Source organism: Camelus bactrianus, chromosome 33 (assembly GCF_048773025.1).
Source record: "Camelus bactrianus isolate YW-2024 breed Bactrian camel chromosome 33, ASM4877302v1, whole genome shotgun sequence".
NCBI classification, from domain to species: domain Eukaryota; kingdom Metazoa; phylum Chordata; class Mammalia; order Artiodactyla; family Camelidae; genus Camelus; species Camelus bactrianus.
In genome coordinates, this window is record NC_133571.1 from 5,157,795 (window position 1) to 5,180,578 (window position 22,784).

The window sequence follows — 22,784 nt, forward strand, 5'->3', positions numbered from 1 at the left end:
TCCCTCTCCAATCAATCATAAAATTCATGGAAAGCCTCAAAACATCTATAACATTAATGTTAACACAATTAACAAAGAATACTGTGTTCAGACCAAAACAATAAAGCTTTTCTTGAGTGCCTGTATTACAATTATCTACCAGAAGCTTACAATGCAACATACAAACATGAAGCAGTTACAGAACCAGAAGGAATACCAACAGTGTAAGACGGCTTACATATTCTGCTTAGTTGCAGTCACAAAAGTCAAGACCAACAGGTCACCCAAGCGTTAAGCCAACTCTAATTATATCAGGAAATAAGAGCCTCATCCCACTAGCAAATGGTGACTGAAAGTCTACCTTCCAGAGTACCTGGAGGGAAGCCTGGACAATTATAGATACAGCCTTAGACATTCTCTAATCCCTGCCATGTCTATCCAGTCAATACAACTGGACTTCTCCTTTGGTTTCTTGGGAGCAAAGCCCTGACTTGAACCGGAGCCCGTTTGACTAGGCTTCCCATTATTCAGTTCAGATTTTGCTAGCTTCCCCTCCCCACTGAAAGCTACGCTCTGCACTCTATAATCCACAGCTTCAGATACAGTCACTAACAAAAGTGACTTACCAGACTCATGCCCCCAAACCACAATGCTTATACCTACCACGACCACTAACAAATTCTATTACTTGCTAAAACCTGTTCCTTTAGTGTCTCATTCATTTGGTGGTATTTTAAAACATATTTTAATGATCATTCAAGCATAAGTTAGTCATTATCCTTTGACACATTTTCTGTTTATGGCCACCTCAAACAGGGCTAGCGCTATGGTGAAACCAAGTTTTCCTGGGTTTCATTGCACCCAGCCCGGGTTTCCTGGCCTACTGGGCCAGCCTGTATGTAAGTGCTACAGGTACAAGAACAAACCAGTAAGTGCTGCCTCTTTTCCTAAGCATTAGAGGTACAACCACTGTCCTACCTATATTTTGCTTTCAAAACTCTCACATTAGCTTTAAAACCTGTCAGTTGTCAAAGTGGATTACTTCTTTCTCTGCAAGTCAACCCACCAAAACTCATGCTTCCCTCTTGCAGGATCTTGCACTTATCTTTTTCACTTCACTGGGGCTATGGCAACACACTTTCCTTCAGCCTGCCAGACCTCCAGCAGACATGTAATGTTCATAATTATTATTATGCTTAACAATGCAGCAATTTCCTTTGAAAGTAACATGGCAGCAGTAACAAAATCTACCAAAACATTTCCTATAGTATACCCATTTAAAAGAATTATTAACTCATTTAGTTTTTCAGATTGCAAAAAAGCAACAAATTTTGAAGAAGTATAACTACTGAATTCTTCTTCCAGATCTTTTTGTTAAATAAACTGTAAAATGAAACGCAATCCATGAAATGAAACTAGTGAAGTGTTCAATGTGCATGTCTTATCTCCTCCAAATTTAAGAAACAGAAAATCATAACTCACATCTAATTAGTAACTGATGTTCTAAAAATACAGTTCAGTTTCTTGAATCCTCTGGACCTTAATACTCATTTATCAGTTTAAAAAACAAATGACAAAATACCCAGCAAGTGAAGACTCTGTGTCCTGTAGGTGTTCTTTTTTCAGGGAGTCATCTCTCAAGCTTTCATCCTGTGATTCTTCTCTCACATCTTCTGAAACATGTCCATGTTCAACATTGCGACTCATGTCTAATTCTTTTCGATTTGGATGTTTCCAGTCTCTTTCTCTCCCATCAGATCCACTCCACGATGATAAACTTTCTTCACTGCTCTCTGTAGGTTTTCGAAAACCACAATGCACAGAATTCTGAGCAACCAGGGCTGAAGATGAACTAGACGGTTCAAAGTTCCTGCTCTTGCTATGAAATGACAGCTCTTCATCGTCAGAGGGTCTTAAGAATTTCGGTCTCAAATTTCCAAGAGAAGAAAACTCTTGCTTTTGCCTTGGATTGGATTCTTTTCTACATGTTTCTAAAAACCCAGACCTATTATCTTTTTCAACATCACTAAACCTATCTTTATTGACATTATTTGCAGTATCTGTTACACTGTATCTATCTCGTGAACTTTTATTATATTTTACCAAGTATGATTTTCTACTTTCTTGACTGCTTTGTGTTCTTTCTGAGCACGTTGGTTTCCTCCACCGTTCTCGTCTACAATCTTCTTTCGTAAATGCAGTTTTTTCAGCTTCTTTTAATTTCAACTGAAATGCTTCCACTGACTACAAAGGAGAAAAATTAAACAGGATATTTAAAATTAAAAATGGCTCAGTGAGTTGCACCCCACATGCCACTGTCAAATCTATATTTCAAAAAGATTAAAAATATGCATTAAAAATAAAACTGAACAAGTTCTCAAAGGAAATAAAGGTGTATATTTTTGCGATTTTGGAGATGGTCAAGGCCTGTCAAAGAATTAAGAAGAACATTAAGTCATGAAAGAAAAAGCTGAAAAAATATTTTAAATGTATCCACAGCAAATATATACAAAGTAAAAAAAAACATGAAACTAACAGGAAGAAATTTGAACAGATTTATTAAAAGGTCTTAAATCAATATCCCAAAAGAAAAATGGGTAAATACTATCAATAATCAAATCAAATGGCCAAAAAAATTGAAAAAATATTCCAGTTTACTAGTAAACAAATGTACAAAAATAAAAGCAAAGAAAAACATTTATTTACCAAACATAGTAACACAGACTATAAAGAATGATAATCCTACTCTTGAAAATCATGTGCTAAGTCATTTTAATTGGTCTAATTTCTTCAACTTTCTGTAGAGAAATTTTACAATATATATCTCACTTTAAATGTCTCAATGCTTTAAAATAGCAATTTCACTTTTTAGTAATGCATTAAAGAAAATAACTAAATGCACTGAAAGAGCCGGTCAGCACAGCGCTGTTTAACAGCGGAAAAAATAAAAACATCGAAGTCCCTCCATTGACAATTAAATAGATAAACAGCAGTAAAACCATATAAATATATATGTAAATATTAAGAGGCCATTAACATGTATATATTTACTGGCATCCAACTATGTCTATTTTAGTAAGTGAAAGAAGTAGGATGCATTCTATAAGCCTGCTTTTATAAAACTGTTTATTTAAAAAGTATACAAAAAACAAAAAAATCTGAAAAATATGTCAAAATATTAACAAAGATTCTATTAAAATAAAGAATAAATTTTCTTTCTTTCTTTGTCTATATTTTCAAAATCTTACTCCTTTCTAAATCTTTTCTCTGAAATTAAAAAAAACAGGACATCAAAAGCTACTGAAACAGAAAGAACATCCACACTTGGTGAATGAGGGAGTTTGTTCTAAAATATCATATATTGCTGCACAACTCCACTGCTTTACACACACACACACACACACACACACACACACACAACCCCCCAATCATTTCATGATGCATGTAAGTCAAATCATTACGCTGCACACCTTAAGCTCATGTAGCGCTGTATGAAAAGTGTATCTCAACAAAACTGGGAGGAAAATAAGTATCACATTTTAAAAGCAAACAAAAAAAGGGTATACACACTCTCTTTAAAAAAAAAAAACAAAACTGGTATATTCTAAAACTCTGGAATGCAACAGAAACTCTGGAACAAACCAAAATCTCTGAAATATACCAAATTTTCAAAAGTGGTAATGCCCAGAGGTATTCTACAGAGGCTTCTGCAGTATTCAGATTTTCTCACAATGAAAAAAAGGTTGCTTTTACATTAAACATATGCATACTTCAATTTCACATACTTCAGTTTTATATTCATTATGCCAATATAAATATGCTATATAAGTTTACATAAAAATGAAAAGCAAAAAATGGCTTCAGCAATATATAACTTGATATTAAATGTCAGTTCAATTCAAAAGTGTTTCCCAGCAAAAAAAACCGACAGACACACAATTTCTCATATAACTCTGAAAATAATATGTATCTCCTTAATACCAATACTCACCCCATATCTTTCAGCTACAACATCTTCAAAATTTCTATTTTGTTTCTCAGCTTGTTCCTTCATTCTTTGGTAAGACTTCCTTAGCCAGCTTAAACCACCATCTTCTACTACTGAAATTAAATTCCAGTATTAAATGTTAGTTATACTTTTCATGTGGTTATGACAGAATTAATATTTATTGCTACTACAATTATTTCTAAAGTATGAAATTGAATATTACTCCTTGAACATATAAAAATAGTAAGTGTTTTATAATTCAACATATATCTGAGCACCTATAAATGCAAGGTATAATTTTACAATTATGAGAAAGGAAAAAAAATAAAACTATCCTCAAAAAAACTGCAATCTAAGAGAATAAGGATAAAAGGACATAAGTAATTATAACAAAGATAATATTTGATAAATATTATAAAAAGCTATAGAGTTATACAAAAATGAGAAAAGGGAGGGATTATTTATAAATGTGAAAATGTCACAAACAGGCTTAAAAAATGAGATGAATTTCTACAAAGATAAGAGTAGGCAGGGTATTCTCAGAAATAAAGAATAAAGGTGTACACAGAGGGGAAAAAAGCTACCTCAGATATAGCACAAGGAACAAATAAAGAAATTATAATCATGTGGAACCACATTAAACCAAATTACTCTCCTTTAGTTGTGATTACCAACTCTGAAAAACTGAATGAACTTTATAAATGCTTGTATTTCCTTCTACATACATCACACTTCTGATTTTTGTAAAGAAGAAATCTAATCAATAAGTAAGTCAAAACTGTTCCTGATTTTCCTTGTTCAAAAATCAAACTACTTTTCATCTCCCAGCTGTATAACCAACAAAAATACACACACGGAGACCCTAAAAGACATGTATGAGAATCTTCATAGCACAAAAATCTGCAGTAATCCCAGCCAAGAAACAGCCCAAATGTCCATCATCAGTAAAATGAATCTGTATTGTAGATTATGATGTATATTCCTAAAATAGACTGCTATACAGCAATGAGAATGAATGACTATAAATACACACAACAACATGAATGAATCTGAAAATGTGGACAAAAGTAGCAGGAAACAAAAGAGGACAAGTGCATGATTCCAGGAAAAGCTGACTTTCGGTGCTAGAACCCTTCGGGCTAAAGCACAGTGACTCGAAGAGCCACACAGGGAACTTCTGGGATGCTAACAATGTTCTGTTTCTTAAACTGCACGTTCATTGCACAGATGTTTTCATTTTGTAAAAATACAGCTGACCCTTGAACAACATGTTTGAACTATGCAGATTTACTTACACGTGGATGTTTTTCAATAGGAAATACTACAATACGACACAATCTGGAGTTGGTTGGATCCATGGTTGGTTGAATTCACGGACACAGAGGGCCAGCTCTAAGTCATATGCAGATTTCAACTGTGCAGAGAGGGTAGGTGCCCCTGACCCCCATGTTGTTCAAGCGTCAACTGTAATCAGTCTGTATACTTATGATTTGTGTACTTTTCTATATATGTGTTAATTGTCAATAAAAAGTTTACTTGAAAAAATAGATTTTTCAATTCTGAAATTAATTCTAGTTCCTCATTCAAATCTCATAAGTTTATTTTCATTAAGCAATCTCTTCTAAGATAATGGGTCTTCCTTTACAGGTCTAAAATACTTTGTACTTCAAAATCCAGATCTCTAGGTAACTCAGTAATTCACTTTTCACTCAAGTTTAGTTTACTCTTGCTCTTTTTTCTTATATATTCTATGAGTTCAAAATTAACAATGCAGCTACTCAAGGAAGTTAGTCTAAATCTGCAATTTACAAAGTGATAAGAGAAACCCATTGTAAATAATACCTATGTTAATGTTCCAGCTATATAATTAAATCTTTTATTCCAAGGAGTTATCTGTGAAACTGATAAACTGATGGGCGTAGTGAAAATTTTAATTCACACACATGGAGGTCTCATAGAAATGAGACCTAAGAAGGGACCAAAGCAGGCAATTTTTTATACTTTTTAGATAGAGAAACAATAATCTATATGGAATTGACAGGACGCCAAAAAAAAAAAACAAACCAACAACAACAACTCAGGCTTGAGTGCTTGCTTAATTAGTGGAAAATCTAAACAGAGCTCGGGTTTGAGGTAGTAAATTCAAGAAGCAACAAGGCCTGTATGTAATAGGCTTCTTGGCCTCGAATTCCCTATCTTTGATAAGAATGTCTTTCTACCTCCAGATACAGGAACTGCATCTTTCATATGAGATTTATTCCGTTTTTAAGGAGACAGAGAGGAAAGTCAAAGTGTCCGTCTTGCATCAGCTCTTTCTTAAGTACCTTTAATTCAAAATAATCAGTATACCATTGAGGTACATGCTGGGGAAACCTACCCTGGACCCCAACAATGGGAATAATGAAATATTTTTAACAAGAGAAGTAACCAAATTTAATATTTAAAAAGCAAACAAAAATATCAGTTTGCAGTACCATCTATCATGAAATTCAATCCAATTAATATTTTGTGAATATTTACTATGAATATGAAAAGTTGTTAAACTGAGAAGGAAATAAAAACATGATAAGGGGATAAAAACATGGGTGAAGGGGGTATATATTTATTATAAAATAAAGAATAAATAAATCTTAAAAAAAAATCATGAATAAGGTATGGTCCCTGTCCTCTATCTGAGATAAAGATATATCAAATATAGTAACTTCATTGGTATGGAACAATTACTATCTATTTGTATCTGAAATCTAAAAATTTAAGAGACTGAAGTATATGCTTCCATAATTAAAAGTTACACTGTTATAGACAAAATACAACCAAATGAATTGGGCTACTTTCCTCATTTTTCTCAGAAAACAGGATAACATAAAAATAGCAGCAAACTAAATATCAGGAGACCTAGATTTTAGTCTTGCTGTTATTACCAGATAGTTGTAAGATCTTAAGCAAGTCATTATTTCTTTGAACTTCTGCTTCTTTGTCTGTAAAATATGGCAGTTGATTTAAACTATCTTTGAAATTTCTTCTCAAAAGTTTCTATAAGAAAAAGCCAAAATATAAAGAGGGAAAAAAAAATATGTTCATATGAACAAAAATATATAAAATAATAGAAGGCATTTTTAAGAATTTCTACTAACTACATGGTAACAGACATAGTCTTCTAATGAAGAATCAGGGTAACTAACCCTGGACTAGAAGACCTGGTTCTAGGACTGCTCACATGCCTTTAGGCAAATTACTTGACCAATCTCAGACTTAGTTTCCTGAAAATTAGGGATGCTCTTCCTATAAAGTTAGGACCTCTACTTTGCTACCCTCACCTGGCTGCTATGAAAATAAGCTGATATAAAAATGTGCCTTGTAAATTTAAAAATTGTACAAATATTCCCATTACTAAAATATGATTGAAGGTAACTCTGTATGGACACTGAAAACAATTTACTTACTTTTCAATTTAATTTTCTCTAAGGAAAAAAAAATCAGGAGTAACCAATTAATTATTGTATATATGTGGCATCTCAATCATTACAATAAAAAAAAAACTTGATAAAATCTTCCCAAATCATTTCATCACAAGGACAAGTATTTGACATCACCATCATTACTGAATATTTACTATATTCCAGATACCATGCTAAAAGATTTTCTCATTTATTCCTCACAATAGCCATGTAAGACAGCTCATGCCATTATTTCCTACATGTTGTAAACTGGGCTCAGATAGGTCAGGAGACATTCCTCAAATCACAAAACTAGTAAGTGGAAATGCCAAAATTCTAATCCCAAGAAGTCAAATTCCACAGTCTAAGTCCTTAAGAACACTGCGTCACCTCTCTGTACCTCCTTCATATCGCTGCTGTAACACTTGCAGGCGCCTCTCAGCTTCAGCCCTGCCGCTGGTCTGAACAGAATCGCTACGCTGCCTGCACCTGCCTGCCTGCCTGCCAAAAACCTGCAGACCATTTTTTAAACTTAATTTCAACTCTGGGATCTGAACCCCTGACAGACAGAGGCTTTCTATCATTCTTCCTCCTTTTAAATAAACATAGTATGAGACAGAGAAATGGTGAGATGATGTGAAGGGCAAGGGAGAAAGGCTTTCCAGAACCTTTACGTGAGGCCCTTTTCTCCTCGTGTCTTTGATTCCGCTGGTTCAGCCCACTGGCAGATGCTGCGTAAGGCAGAACTTGGGCCTTCTCCGATCAGTAAAGTTAAGGACCTGGTAACTACAAATGCTCAAAGGCAGGACTTGTCAGTTCTAAGTTTTCCCCACAGATGATTTTACTGACTGTCCTCTGACAGCAGAGATGGTGAAAGCTTTGATTATAAAATCAGCCCTATGCAGTAACAGTTCACTGAGCAAACTTGTGCTCCCCAAACAAGTTTCTAAAAAGACAGTATTTCAACAAGACCTTTGTATGATTACGTGCATTATTACATAGCCCAGCAGAGACATTTCTGCCCATGCTGAAAGGCAATAAAGAAAATGTTGCAATTACTAATAACTTCAGTAAAATTAACAAGTACAAATTATAAAGGAACCTAGAAGAGGCTCCAGGGACAGCTCCATAAAATACAAAAGAACCTGACAAATGGCCAGAAAATACACAAACTACATATGAAAAGCAGGAAAACGTTCTGATTAATCACTAGGATAAAAAGACAACAATTTATACTACTACGCTGCGTGTACTGGGTTAACTGTAATTAAATAACTTCTCATTGAGTTTCAGTGTAACACTTAATTGGCATATAAGTACTTTTTAAATTATGATGGAAGGTATGATTATAAGACAAATACTTTGTCTCCATCTGCTAGAAAGTAACAGCACTATCCTAAGGTCAACACAAGTTTTATAAACGCTGGCAAAGTAAGAATTTCTGAAGATATGAAATCATATTTTTTAAATATTAAAATGTTTTAATGTTTAAATATTTAAATAATGTATAAATATTAACACATCAGTGTCATGAAATGAAATTTTCATTTCACAGCCTTAATACTTTTTACATTTTGTTAAAGAATGTAACAAATCAAAGCATTATATCCATATACATTATTATATCTTAAAATGATGCTTTTCATGAATCCATTCAAAATATAAACTCAAATATGAAAACATTATAGACAATTAAAATATTTAATCAATTTATTCCCATAATATAGTTAAAATAATCTTCCCAAGTATTAATAATTTAAAGAAGGCCTTACAACACTACAGATGTTTTATCAATGCTTTCCCATATATAAATTGAAATTTTAGTAATAATCCATAGATGCTTATAATATGAAAACAGACTTCACATCAGATAATCAATATATTTCATTGTTTTACAAATATATAAACAAAGAGATTTCCAGACTTGAACAAAATTATAGCACTGAGCAGAAGTATTTAAATAACTAGCAATAAAATTTAGATGTAATACATCTCAAAATCTGATTTAATTATTATTCATTTTTGGAATTCATAATATACCTTGCCAATCTACCAACAAATTCAAGTCATTCCCTGAGGAATATCAAGTTATAAGAAACGCCTGTATGGCTACAACCAAAATACAAAGATACCTTTAGTAACTGATGGCACACTGCAGTCTTCTGGGGGGAGACCTGTCCCACCATCCTTCCAGTATGGGTTCAATTCTCTTTCCAGCAGCCTGGACTGGGACAAAACATTTTCAGAGGTCACAATTTTAAAATAACCCCACCATAAAATATACTAATAAATTAAAAATCTGAAACTCAATTAACAATTGTAACCTTAGGCAAATATTTAAAGCACTCTTAAGGCATGTTCTTTTGCAACTTGCAGGAAATAACGTCTAAATTAACATTCACTCAATGCTTTTATTCAATGCCTACCATGAATCAGAACGGTGCTAGATGCAGAAGATGTAACAGTCAATATGCCTAACTAGCCCTCGCTAGCTTATGAGACAGAAAGGAATACAGACAACATACAAGTAACAGACAAGCGCTTTGAAGACAGAAGTGGAGTGTTAAAGCCATACACAATTCAAACGCCTCTCATGTTGACAAATCAAAGAGTTCCTAGAGGAAGTAATATGAGTAGTATCAGACCTAAGGATGAACAGGAATTAGCCAGTTTTCTTTGTGAAGAAAGAGCATTAAGATGCTCCAAGTAAAGGAAACCCCAGAGGAAGGAGAAAGCAGAGCAGTTCTTAGGGAACTGGAAGTAATTCAGACATGCTGAAACTCAGAAGCCTGAGTGCGTAGTGATGAGAGATGAGGCTGCACGGTAATCAGGGCCTAGGCCAGGAGCCACTCTGCGCTTAGGGTAATGGTGAGGCATAAAGATGGGCAGCTTTGTTTTACACAGAGAGTAAACTGGTTTCAGAATGGAGAAAAAACTGGAGAAGATCAACATTAGAGGCAGGAAACCAGTCAGAAGACTGTGCAATCCGGAAAGAGATGACAGCAGCCCAGTCATGATGCAAGTGTCTACTGTGTCCCGGGCTCTATGCCAGGCACTGAGGCTACAATGAATAAGCCAGGCGTAGTCCCTGCCATTGAAGAGACAATGGTCTAGAGAAAGGGGAGAGACAGGCAATGTTAATACAGATGCGTGCAGTGAAAGGAAAGGGTGCTGCAGACACACTGTACCAGGGGCATCCACGTTGACTTAGGGGGTCAGAAAATGCTTCTTAGAACTAATAACGGTAATGATTAGAACTAATAATGCCAATTAGGTAGAGAAGAATGGAAAGAGTTAATTAAATGTTAGTTTCCAGTTGTATGAACCAAACTTTCAAAACAAAAATGCTACATTAAAAAAATTGTTTTAAGTGTTTAAAGCGTATTTATGAGTTGACAAAACAGTACAGAATCTTCAAAGAATGAAATCTAAGTTAAAGGTTAACTTAGAGAGATGGGCAAAACAGTAAGGATCTGACTTATTTCTGTTAGTGTATAGAAGACTGTCACCCCCCTTTTGTGTACACAGATTCTGTCGGCTCCCTTTTTAGTCTACTATAAAATTCCATAGTATCTACAATCAAGAAATTCCTTCCAGTGGTCTTATTTGGACACTCAAAGAGATACATATCAGACACTCAACAGGATAACAAAGACTGAAGTTAAATACTGAGGAGGGCAATTCACAATAGGTAGGACAAATTATGAGATACTGTCTAGAAGTACAAGAAGACTGAATGTATAGAGAACTACTATGAATCAGTAAGAAAAAGACAACCCCAGAACAAACATAAACAAAATATAAACAATCAGTTCATAATATAAGAAATCTGAATGACAAAAAAAACTCTCCTTGTAATCAGAGGAATGAATATTAACACAATGAAATACCATTTCTCACACATTAATTAGCATGACAAAAATTTTAAAGTTTGGCAATTCAGATAATAAGTATGGTAAAGAAATACGCATTGTTGGGATACTATAAATTAATATAATCTCTTTGCAAGTATCTGTAAAACAAGATAGGTGCAAACTTTTATAACTTAGCGATCCCACTTCTAAATATGCACTACGGAGAAAATCAGCACTGCGTGTAAGTTTCTAAGAGTGAAAAACAACAAATAATGTAAATGTTCATAGATATCCAAATGGCTATTTACAGAATGGCAGAGTTAGATGATGAAAGACTACACAGTGATTAAAAGGGAGAAATGGAAATAAAATATATCAACATGAATCAATCTCTAAAACATGCTCAGACCTTCTAGTCAAGTGGTTTATTAAAGTTCAATTCATGTCACCATGTGTCTCTCTGCTCAGGACCAACAGAAAAGATATAGAAAATATAAAACATGTTTGTATTCAAAACAAGATAAACATCTCTGTGGACCAGAAACAGAACAGAAATGCAAAGTGGTAAACAGAACTGAAGCCACATGCCTACTGGGCTCTATGTGAAGGCAGAAAATGTTAATCCTTAGTTCAATTTCTGTAAGATAAAAAATACTAAGTGTTCCAGCTGAAACAGAATGGAACCAGTCTCACCGCATGAAGTCAAGGACTGGAGTGGGGAGATGTCCCGCTTGCGAAAGAAGGTTGAACAATCGGTATGTACCTCCCTCTGCTATAGACTGCTTCTATAGGAATGTGCTATAGATCTACAGCTTACAGCACAATGAAGATGTAAGAAGCCAAGAAGACATGGACAAAGACATGAGCATTGGTTTTCAAGCTTTTTTTTGGACCCTAACCCAAAGAGAGATTTTGTGTGTGTATGTGCGTGCACCTAAAAAAACCCCATATATTCATTACATATAATACATGCTAATATTTTATATTTTTAAATGCTGGTTGCAATAAGTTGATTCTTGACTCACATTATGAAAAACGCTACCATAAAACACAAAAGAAATAATATCCTCAATATAAAGAAGAGATGAAATCAACATGCTTTAACACTGAAGCTTCAGATAAGGACCATCATTTTAGCCTTCCTGTTATCATTTTATCCTCACTGCCATTGTAAGAATTAAAATTTAGTTCCAAGGTAAGGGCCATATTTTTCTCAAAATAAATCAAACGTTAATCATGTGTTAAGAACATGATGATGTGGGAAGAGGAGATCAAGATGGTGGAGTAAGAGGACGTGGAGCTCACCTCCCCGCAAGAACACATCAAAAATACATGCACATGTGGACAAATTCTCAAGGAAAACCAAATGGAGGCTGGCAGAAAAGATCCTATACAACCAAGGGTGCAAGAAAGATCCACCAAGAATCAGGTAGGTAGGGAAGAGAAGCGATCAAGCCAGGACCTGTGACCCTTGAAGGGGACACAGATGAGGAGGGAGATTACATGGGCTCACAGATCCTCCTGGGGAGTGAGCAGTTCAAGCCACATATTGGGTGCCCTAGCCTGGGGTCCAGTGCCAAGAAGACAAGTCCCCTTAGCTTGTTTGACAACCAGTGAGAATAACAGGAGTACTGCAGAAAACCCTAGATTCCGCTCATGAAGTCACACACACGTTCGACTACTACCAAAACAAGGCAGCAGAAGCAGACTTAAACTGCCTAGGACTCTAGCCAGTTTCCTGTAACACCCTCAGCCCATGCCCCAGACTGAGCCAAGTGCCCGCTCCAGCCCCACTTGCTCCACAGCACAGCTCCGCACTGGGGCAAGGGCTGCCACACCCAAGGTGAATGCCCGTTGTGAGAAATGAAGCCTGCCTGTACTTGGAACAGCATTTGAATGGAGTGAAGGCAGCCAATGCAGGTGCTTGGAGAGGCAACGCATGTGGAGCAGTCTGTAACTCTGACTGAGCCAGGACCACTACAGCACGCACCCTGGCCCATGCCAAGTGCCCACTACAGCCCCTCTTCCCACACCAGGCAGCTCAAAACTGGGGCAAGGGCTGCAGGGCTGAGGGTAGTATGCGGTTTTGAGGAAAAGATCTAACCAGATCCAGAATGGCATCTGAATGGGGCAGGGACAATCACTGCAGTTGATTATGGAAGCAGCCCATTGGATAAGGTCAAGAACTCAGACTAGGGTCCAGAGCACCACAGCCCACGCCCGATCCATGCTGAGCACCAACTCTGGTCCCTCTTGTTCCAGCACTGGTCCTCTCTGGGGCAAAGTACTGGTGCTAGGAGCGAAAAAAGTACACACTAAAAGGGAATGGAGCCAGCTCACTCCCAAACCTCAGGGCTTCTGCTCCAGGAACTTGGGCCCTACCCCACCCCCAATAGGGTGGTACTGGTCACTGAGCAAAGGAGAACCACAGGCTTACATCTGGCTCTGACTCTAGTCCTTCCATCTTCCAGTCTCACCTTCTACCAAGGTGATAACTGCCAGCACATCCTGGGGAAACATATAACTCTTGCTCAGATCAGATCCAGCTCTCCCACCAAAGTCACTGGGCACACAAAGACTGCACTGGGATGCTCCCATATAAAGATACTCCTTCAAGGTCAGAAAAGGTAAATGTTTCACCTAATTTCACAGACAAAGAGAAAGTTAAGCAAAATGAGAAGACAAAGGAATTTGTGTCAATTGACAGAACAAGAGAAAAGCCCTGGGGGAAAAGAAACTAACAAAAATAAGTAACTTACTATACAGAGAGTTCAAAGCAGCAGTAATAAGAATATGAATAAATTAGGGGAGAGAATAGATGAATGCAGTGAGAATTTTAGAAAGAAACTAAAAACCATTTTTAAAAAAGAGAACTGAAAAACATATTAACTGAAATGTAAAACACACTAGAAGGAATTAACAGCAGACTAACTGATACAGAAGACTGCATGAATGATTCAGAAGATGCTGTAAAATTAACTCAATCAGAACAGCAAAAAGAAAAATAAGTTTTAAAAAAATGAGAATAGTTTAAGGGATCTCTAAGACAATACCAAGCATATGAACATTCACTTACAGGAGTCCTAGAAGGAGAAGAGTGAGGAGTTAGAAAATGTATTTGATGAAATTATGGCTGAAAACGGCCTGAACCTGAAGAAGGAAACAGAAATCCCGATAAGGAAGAACAGAGGATCCCAAACAAGATGAACACAAACAGACCCACACCAAGACACATTATGATTAAAATGGCAAAAGATAAAAAGAGAATTCTAAAGGAAGCAGGAGAAAAACAAAGAGTCATGTACAAGAGAATTGCCTATCAAATATCAGCTGATTTTTCTGCAGAAATCTGCAAGCAGAAGAGAGCAGCATGACATATTTAAAGTGCTGAAAAAGAAAAACCTGCAACCTAGGATACTCTACCGAGTGAGACTATCATTTAGAATTAAAGGAGACATAAAGAATTTCTCAGGTAAGCAAAAAAATAAGAGATCATCCATACTAACTCAACTCTAGAAGAAATGTTAAAGGGTTTTCTCTAAGTGGGAAAGAAAAAAACTACAAGCAGCAAGAATCTGTAGGGAAGGAAAAACCCCAAAGTAAAGGCAAATATATAGTAAAAGCTATGGATCAATCACTTAAATAGGCTATTACTAAGCTTAGGCCAAAAAATAGTAAAATCAACTGTAACAAAATAAATAGTTAAAGGGTAAAAATGAATATGTAAAATATGACACCAAAAACACAAAATGTGGAGGAAGGGATTAAAAAATGTAGATCATTTAGAATGTGTTTGAACTTATACGACTACCAGTTTAAAAGTTAGTAATAGTTATAGGTCAACATATATGAACCATATGGCAACCACAAATCAAAAACCTACAATATATACAAAAAACTTTAGAGAAAAAGGAACAGAGGCATACCACTAAAGAAAATCACGAAGTCACAAGGGAAGAAACTAAAAGAAGAAAAGAAACTAAGAAGAACTACAAAAACAACCAGAAAACAAGTAACGAAATGGCAGTAAGTACATACTTATCGATAATCACCTTAAATGTTAATGGACTAATTGTTCCAGTCAAAAGATATATAGTGGCTGACTGGGTTAAAAAAAACAAGACCCATCCATATGCTTCTTATAAGACACTCAATTCAGAGATAAAGACACATGCACACTGAAAGTGAAGGGTAGGAAAAAGATATTTCATGCCAATGGAAACAATATGAAAGCAAGCAATACTCATTTCAGACAAACTTTCAAACAAAGTCTGTAACAAAAGACAAAGAAGGGCATTATTAATGAGAAGAATTTCAATACTAGAAGAGAATGTAACACTCATTAATATGTATACACATAACATATGAGGACACAAACATATATAAGCAAATATTAACAGACATAAAAGGAGAAATTGACAATAATAAATAACAGCTGGGGACTTTAGCACCACACTTACATCAACGAACAGATTATCCAGACAGAAAAACAATAAGGAAACAGTAATCTTAAATGATACTTCAGACCAGTTGGACGTAATAGATTTCTACAGGAAATTCCATGCAAAAATAGTATAATACATATTCTTTTCAAGTGCATATGGAACATTCTCCAAGACAGATCACATGGCAGGCCACGAAATAAGTCTCAACTAAATTAACTGGATAGAAATTCTATCGAACAGTTTTTCCACCCATAGGCATGAAACTAGAAATCAATTACAAGAAGAAAAATGAAAAAAATACAAAATGTGGAGACTCATCAACATGCTACTAAAAAAACCAATGAGTCAATGAAGAAATCAAAGAGGAAATCAAAATAACCCTGAGACAAATGAGAAAACACAACTTTCCAAAATATATGGGATGTGGGAAAAGTAGTTCTAAAGGGAAGTTTATAGCAATATAGATCTACCTCAAGAAACAAGAAAAATCTCAAATAAGCAACTTAGCCTACAATAAAGAGCAGACAGGAAATATATAAAACAGAAAAAAAAAGAAAGAAAGAAAAAGAAAAAAGAAAAGATCAATGAAACCAAGAATTCATCTTCTGAAAAGATAAACGAAATTGATAAGCCCTTATGCAGGTTCATCAAGGAAAAAGAGGACACAAATAAAATGAATGAAAGAGGAGAAATAACCGATCTCACAGAGATACAAAAAAATCATCAGAGAATACTACGAACAATTAATATGCTAACAAATTAGATAACTGAGAAAAAAAATCAGCAAACTTCTAGAAACCCTTACAAGACTGAATCAGGAAGAAATAGACACTATGAACAGAAAGATCCCTAGCAGTAAAACTAAATTTGGGGGGCGGGGGGGGGGAACCTCCCAGCAAACAAAAGTCTAGGACCAAATCCCTTCATGGGAGGATTCTACCAAACATATATGGAGGAGCTAATATTCATACCTTCTCAAACTACTCCAAAAAGATGAATAGGAGGGAACACTCCCAAATTCATTCTGTAAGGTCTACATTACATTGATATCAATATCAAAGACAATACCAAAAAAAAAAAAAAAAATTACAGGCCAAAATCTCTGATGAACAGCGATGCAAATATCCTCAATAAAATAACAGCAAAGGAAATTCAACAATATATAAAAAGTGTCATACACAATGATCAACTGAGATTTATTCCAGGATATAGGGATGGTTCAATATTCACAAATTAAGTAATGTGATACATCATATTAATAAGAAGAAGGATAAAATCACATGATCATCTCAACAGACACAGAAGAAGCATTTCACAAAATTAAACATCCTTTCATAATAAAACTTCTCATCAAAGCTGGTATAGAGGGAAAATCTCTCAATATAATAGAGGTCATTTATGACAGCTAACATCAGCTTTTCCTCTAACACCAGGAACAAGACAAAGATGCCCACTCTCACCACTTTCACTCAACATAATAGTGGAAGACCTAGCCACAGCAATCAAACAAGAAAAAGAAATAATGACATCCAAATTGGAAGGGAAGAAGTAAAACTGTCACTATTTGCCTATGACATGATACTATATATAGAAAATCCTGAAGTCTCCACCAAAAACTAGTAGAACTAAGAAATGAAATCAGCAAAGTCACAGGATTAAGATTAGCATACAGATAACTGTTGCTTTTCCATACACTAATGATGAACCATCAGAAAGAGAATTCAAGAAAACAATCCCATTTACAATGGCATCAAAAGGAATACTATACCTTGGCATAAACTTTACCAAGGAGATGAAGGACCTACACTCTGAAACCTACAAGAAAATGATGAAGGAAATTAAAGACGATACAAAGAAATGGAAAGATAGACCATGTTCATGGATTATTAGAATTAATATTATTAAAATGTCCATACTAACCAAAGCAATCTATAGATTTAATGCAATCTCTATTAAAATACCCGTATTAAAAATCTAGAACAAATAATCTGAAATTTTATATGCAACAACAGAAGATCACAAACAGCCAAAGCAATCTTAATAAAAAAGAACAAAGCTGGAAGTATCATGCTCCCTGACTTCAGATGATACTAAAAAGCTACAGTAATTAAAACTGTATGTGGGGGGTATAGCTCAGTGGTAGAGTGCATGCCTAGCATGCACAAGGTCCTAGGTTCAATCCCCAGGACCTCCATTAAAAAAATAAACCTAATGACCTCCCTGCCCCCCTCAAAACAGACAAAAAACAAACAAACAAACAAAAAAACCCCACATAAATAGACAAAACAAACAAAGAAAAAAAAAACAGTATGGTACTGGCACAAAAACAGACACACAGATCAATGTAGCAGTACTTACAGATAAGAAAAGAACCCACCCACCTGTGGCCATAATTTATGACAAAGGAGACAAGAATATACAATGGAGAAAAGACAGTCTCTTCAGTAAGTGGTGCCAGGAAAACTGGACAACTACATATAAAAGAATGAAATTAGAACATTTCCTCACACCATATACAAAAATGAGCTCAAAGTGGATTAAAGACATAAATGCAAGAACAGAAACCTGAAATCTCCCAGAAGAAAACATAGGCAAAACACTCTTTACAATAAATCGCAGCAATATTTTTTAGATCTATCCCCTCAGGTAAAGGGGAAAAAAAACAACAATAAACAAATGGGCCTTAATTAAACTTAAAAGCTTTGGCACAGCAAAGGAAACCAGCAACAAAAACAGACAGCCTACTGAATGGGAGGAGATATTTGCAAATGCTGTGACTGATAAGGGATTAATATCCAACACATATAAATGGCTTATACAACTCAACATCCAAAAAACCCAAACAACCCAATTAAAAAATGAGCAGAAGACCTGAACAGAAAGTTTGCCAAAGACGACATACATATGGCCAATAGGCACATGAAAAGATACTCAATATCACTAATCATCAGAGAAATGGAAATCAAAACCAGTGAGATATCACCTCACACTTACCAAAATGGCTATCATCAAAATACCATGTTTCTATTCTCCATGGTGACACAGAGAAAAGGGAACCCTAATACACTGTTGGTGGGAATATAAATTGGTACAGTCGCTGTGAAAAACAGTATCAAGTTTCCTCAAGAAAACTGAAAATAGAATTACCATCTGATCCATCAATTCCACTCTGAGTATGTATCCAAAGAAAATGAAAAGACTAATTTGATCAGATATCTGCGTCCCAGTGTTCATAACAGCATTATTCACAACAGCCAAGATACAGAAGCAACCTAAGTATTCATCAATAACTGAATGGATAAAGAAGTTATGACACACATACACACACTGGAACATTACTCAGCCATAGAAGAATGAAATTCTGTCATGTCTAACAACATGGATGGACTTACAGAGTATTATGCTTTAGTGCAATAAGACAAACACTGTAGTTATTAGCTATATGTGTCATCAAATGAATGAAAACAACAAAACAGAAACAGACTCACAGACAGAGAGAACAAACTAGTGGTCACCAGTGAGGAAAGGTAAGGTGGAGGGGCTCAACAGAGGCGGGACATTAAGTTGTAAGAACTACTAGTTTAAAATAAATAGTAGTAGGTGCACTACTACCAGTATAAAATAAATAAGCTACAAGGATACATCGTACAGCACAAGGAAATGCAGCCATCATTTGATAATAACTTTAAATGGAGTATAATCTATAAAAATACTGAATCACTATGTATAATAAAAAAATAAAAATACAGTAAAAATTTTAAATACTGATAAATAAAAATGCTAACTATCATCTGAAGAAATTTAAAAAAATTCAATCATGTGCAGAGCACAACACACTCAAAATCGTATGTAGATGTTTGAAAACCGGCTAGTCTCACTCATTACTCTAGACGCACACAACAATCTGAATTCTTATGTAATTAAAAATCAAAAACGACTGCAGGTTATCATACTTCAGGACTAAATTCAGGGATTTACAGACAGCAAAACAAGTTCATGGTAAAAGAATAGTAAATATTCCTCACTTTCAAAATACAAAAAAATAAAGAAGCACCTACATTTTCCCAAAAAGCTTATCATCTCAGAAGGGAAATTGGATAAGACTCTTAAATTATAGTGCTTTACAGAAAACTGTAAGTACTACAGTAAAGGAACAAATAATGTGCTAGGGAAACATAAAGGAAGAAGAGATTTATTTCAATCAAGGGAAACAGTAAGAATTTCATCATATATATCAAGTTAGGCCTTGAAGGGTAAACAGGATACAGTCATACTGAGCATATACTTAGAAAAATCCAGATGAACAAAAATTCAGACAGGAATTTGCAGAGAAATATAAAGGAAAGTAATTAAACTATTTTGGTTGATGTACAAACTATCTAAGAGAAAGATTCCAATCTAATGTTTCTGGACTCTGTACGTAGGCAGCACGTGCAGTCTTTAAGAGAGAACAATAAATACAGCACTTTTCTTCTTAATTTAGGCTCTAAACAAGTTAAGAATCACCAAAAAAAAAAAAAAAAAACCCACATAGGAAATAAAAGACAGAAATTACCCTTATTGCTCATGAAGACTAAACTGGAACAGAATTTTTCTTTCAGTAAAAGGCAAATGTATCTGTTAACCGAAGCCCACAATGAGCAGACTGTCCCAGGCGGAGAATGCACTGAACCAACCCTCACTTCACCTCATTCCCCACATGGTCTCTGCAGGCAGTCTGTTCCATAAGCAGGAAAGGCAGGGCTAAGCCAAGTACACATAGTTTATTCTTTGCAAATTTTCCAATAGAAAACGTACTTCATATCCTCAAGGACAGAGTGAGAAAGGAACGTGGCATGAAACACCACTAGCGGAGCTTCATCCACCCAAAAGGAAACACTGTAAGTGGCAAAGACACATGCTCCTGAACTTGAATCACTGAAGACTTCTAAACAGAGTGATACTGTGACAAAAGCTGTACTTTGGAAAAGTTAATCTGACATCAGTTACATGATGCTGAAAACCAAAGAGATCATCATAATTATACACACAAGAGTAAATTAGGGCCTGAACCATAATAATATTTCACCTTAAATGGTTCTTGGTTCCAGGGGCTGTCCTCAGTTGATTACACATATTAACTCAACTCCAGGAGAGATGACATAAATGAGGCAGAGAGGTGAAGACATATGACTAACAGATGGCATTCGAACTAGAGCAGTAGCAGCAAGAATGGAAAAGATGACACAGATGCAAAAGACAAAAAGTACGTAAGCAAATGAGCAGGTCGATAGATGCTGACTTACTTGAATCAGAGAAGTTTATGTAAGAATTTGTAAGAAAAGACTATGTTAATTAGAAAGCCTGTAATTTAGTGCTGGAAAGTTGGTAAAATAAGCATGACAAAGAACTACAGTTTCCTAGGAGTGTAAAGCTGGTTTTACGTAACAGTTTCTCTAAGTAAAACTAAGCACTATTTCAAATTTATGAAAGACACTGAAGTTTACTATATTCTTTTGTTTGATACAGAGAACAGGCCTGAATACTTGCAAAACCTAAGCTCATAAGCCAGGGATATCCTAACCGACTAGACCATCTGTGCCGACAAACCGCAGAGCACGATTTCAGAAGCAAGCAGGTGATGACAATAGGTAAAATCAACTTCTAGACTTTAAACTGCTCCTCTTTCTTGCTCTAATATCCACTGGTTATCCCCCTTTGGTACTTTTCCCCTTCCTCTTTTAATACAGTGAGTCACAATTCCTTCAGGTCTACCACTCAGAGACAAAAGTAGTTCACAGAACATGGTAAAGATGTTCCAGAAACCCCTGGCCCCCAGGGTTCCAAACGGAATAGCAACTTAATTATACACCAATACAATTTACCACACCAAGATTTTCAGAACTAAAATCAACTGGGAGAGAGAAAAAGAAAAAAGCAAAACACAAAACAACATTGATCACAGGACTCCCATGATCATTCTTTTGTATTTTTCATTTATTTGTCCCTCTAGGCTGCATTCAAGGTAAATTCTGAAAGACCATCTTCTTGTTCATTAACTCTATCTTCAGTTGTATTCAGTCTGCTGCTTTTCGCCATTTATGAGTTTCTAATTTCAACTCAGTATTTTTCATTCCTAAAAGTTCTTGTTGGCTCTTTCTCGTATCTGCCTTCTTACTAACCTTTTATTCCTTATTCATATTTCCTGTTACTACTGTTACTATATAAAGCTATTAAATATTCCAACAGATAAAGCTTTTATGGGTCTGATTCTGCTGTTTACTGTTTCAGATGACTCTCATTCAAGGATGATCCTTACATTTTCATGCATTTTATGATTTTTAGATTATGAACTTAAATGCCACAGAACTAGTTTCTTGGAGACCTTTGAGGCCTAAATTGACACTATGATCCTCTAAAAGGGACTAGTAGTTACATCAGTCAATCACTTAAAGGCACTACCAACTCAAGAATATTTTAAAGTAAATTCTCATCTTGAAGATTTTGGAACCACACAGGTAACGTAGTTCAAAGCCCTTATAAATCCAAGCTATAAACCAAATTCAGTATGTACTCAATCATCTATGCCCTAGATTTATAAATATAATATACATTTAAACTGACTACCCACAGAAAACTTATTTTAAAAGAACTTATATCACATTTCATAGTTGTTTCCATCAATTTTATTAAACTGCAGAAAATAATATCTTACAAGTAAAGTTGAATTTACATTTAAATGTCTTATCAGTTAAAGTCAAATTAGTTAAAAGATTTTAAATATTCTCTTACCTGTTCAAGGGCTTGGGTTTTCTCTCGCTCTATTTTCCTTAGAGTTTCCTTTTCAGCTTTGAGTGATGATGATGACACAGTTTTAACAGACATAAAATCAACAGTCATCCATTCATCCCTCTGTTAAAAAAAAAAAAAGTCACTTCAATCTAAATTAGAACAGCTCTAAACACTTAGTAATAAATCAGAGACTCTGGAGGCACTCAAACCTAGATTAAATCTCACATGGCTATGTAACTTGAAGCATGTTTCTTAGTCTCTCTAAGCCTTTTTCTCTCCCCTGTAAAAATGGGTTAAAATACCTACCTTT

At 35.3% G+C, this 22,784-nt stretch overlaps 1 protein-coding gene across 9 annotated transcripts in view; it reads right to left on the bottom strand.

Moving 5' to 3' along the window:
* Nucleotides 1-22,784, bottom strand: part of LOC105068463 (CWF19 like cell cycle control factor 2) — a 234,241-nt gene that overhangs the window by 64,422 nt on the left and 147,035 nt on the right. For 7 of the 9 annotated variants that reach the window (XM_074356909.1, XM_074356904.1, XM_074356903.1 and 4 more), the window contains 4 exons: nucleotides 22,475-22,594; nucleotides 9,537-9,630; nucleotides 3,971-4,080; nucleotides 1,562-2,223 (listed from right to left, as the gene is read on the bottom strand). In XM_074356909.1, coding sequence (XP_074213010.1) covers nucleotides 1,562-2,223; nucleotides 3,971-4,080; nucleotides 9,537-9,630; nucleotides 22,475-22,594 — 986 coding nt within the window. Of the gene's footprint in view, nucleotides 1-1,461; nucleotides 2,224-3,970; nucleotides 4,081-9,536; nucleotides 9,631-22,474; nucleotides 22,595-22,784 lie in introns of all 9 variants that reach the window. The other 2 variants (XR_012503771.1, XM_074356905.1) reach the window with 2 other exon arrangements.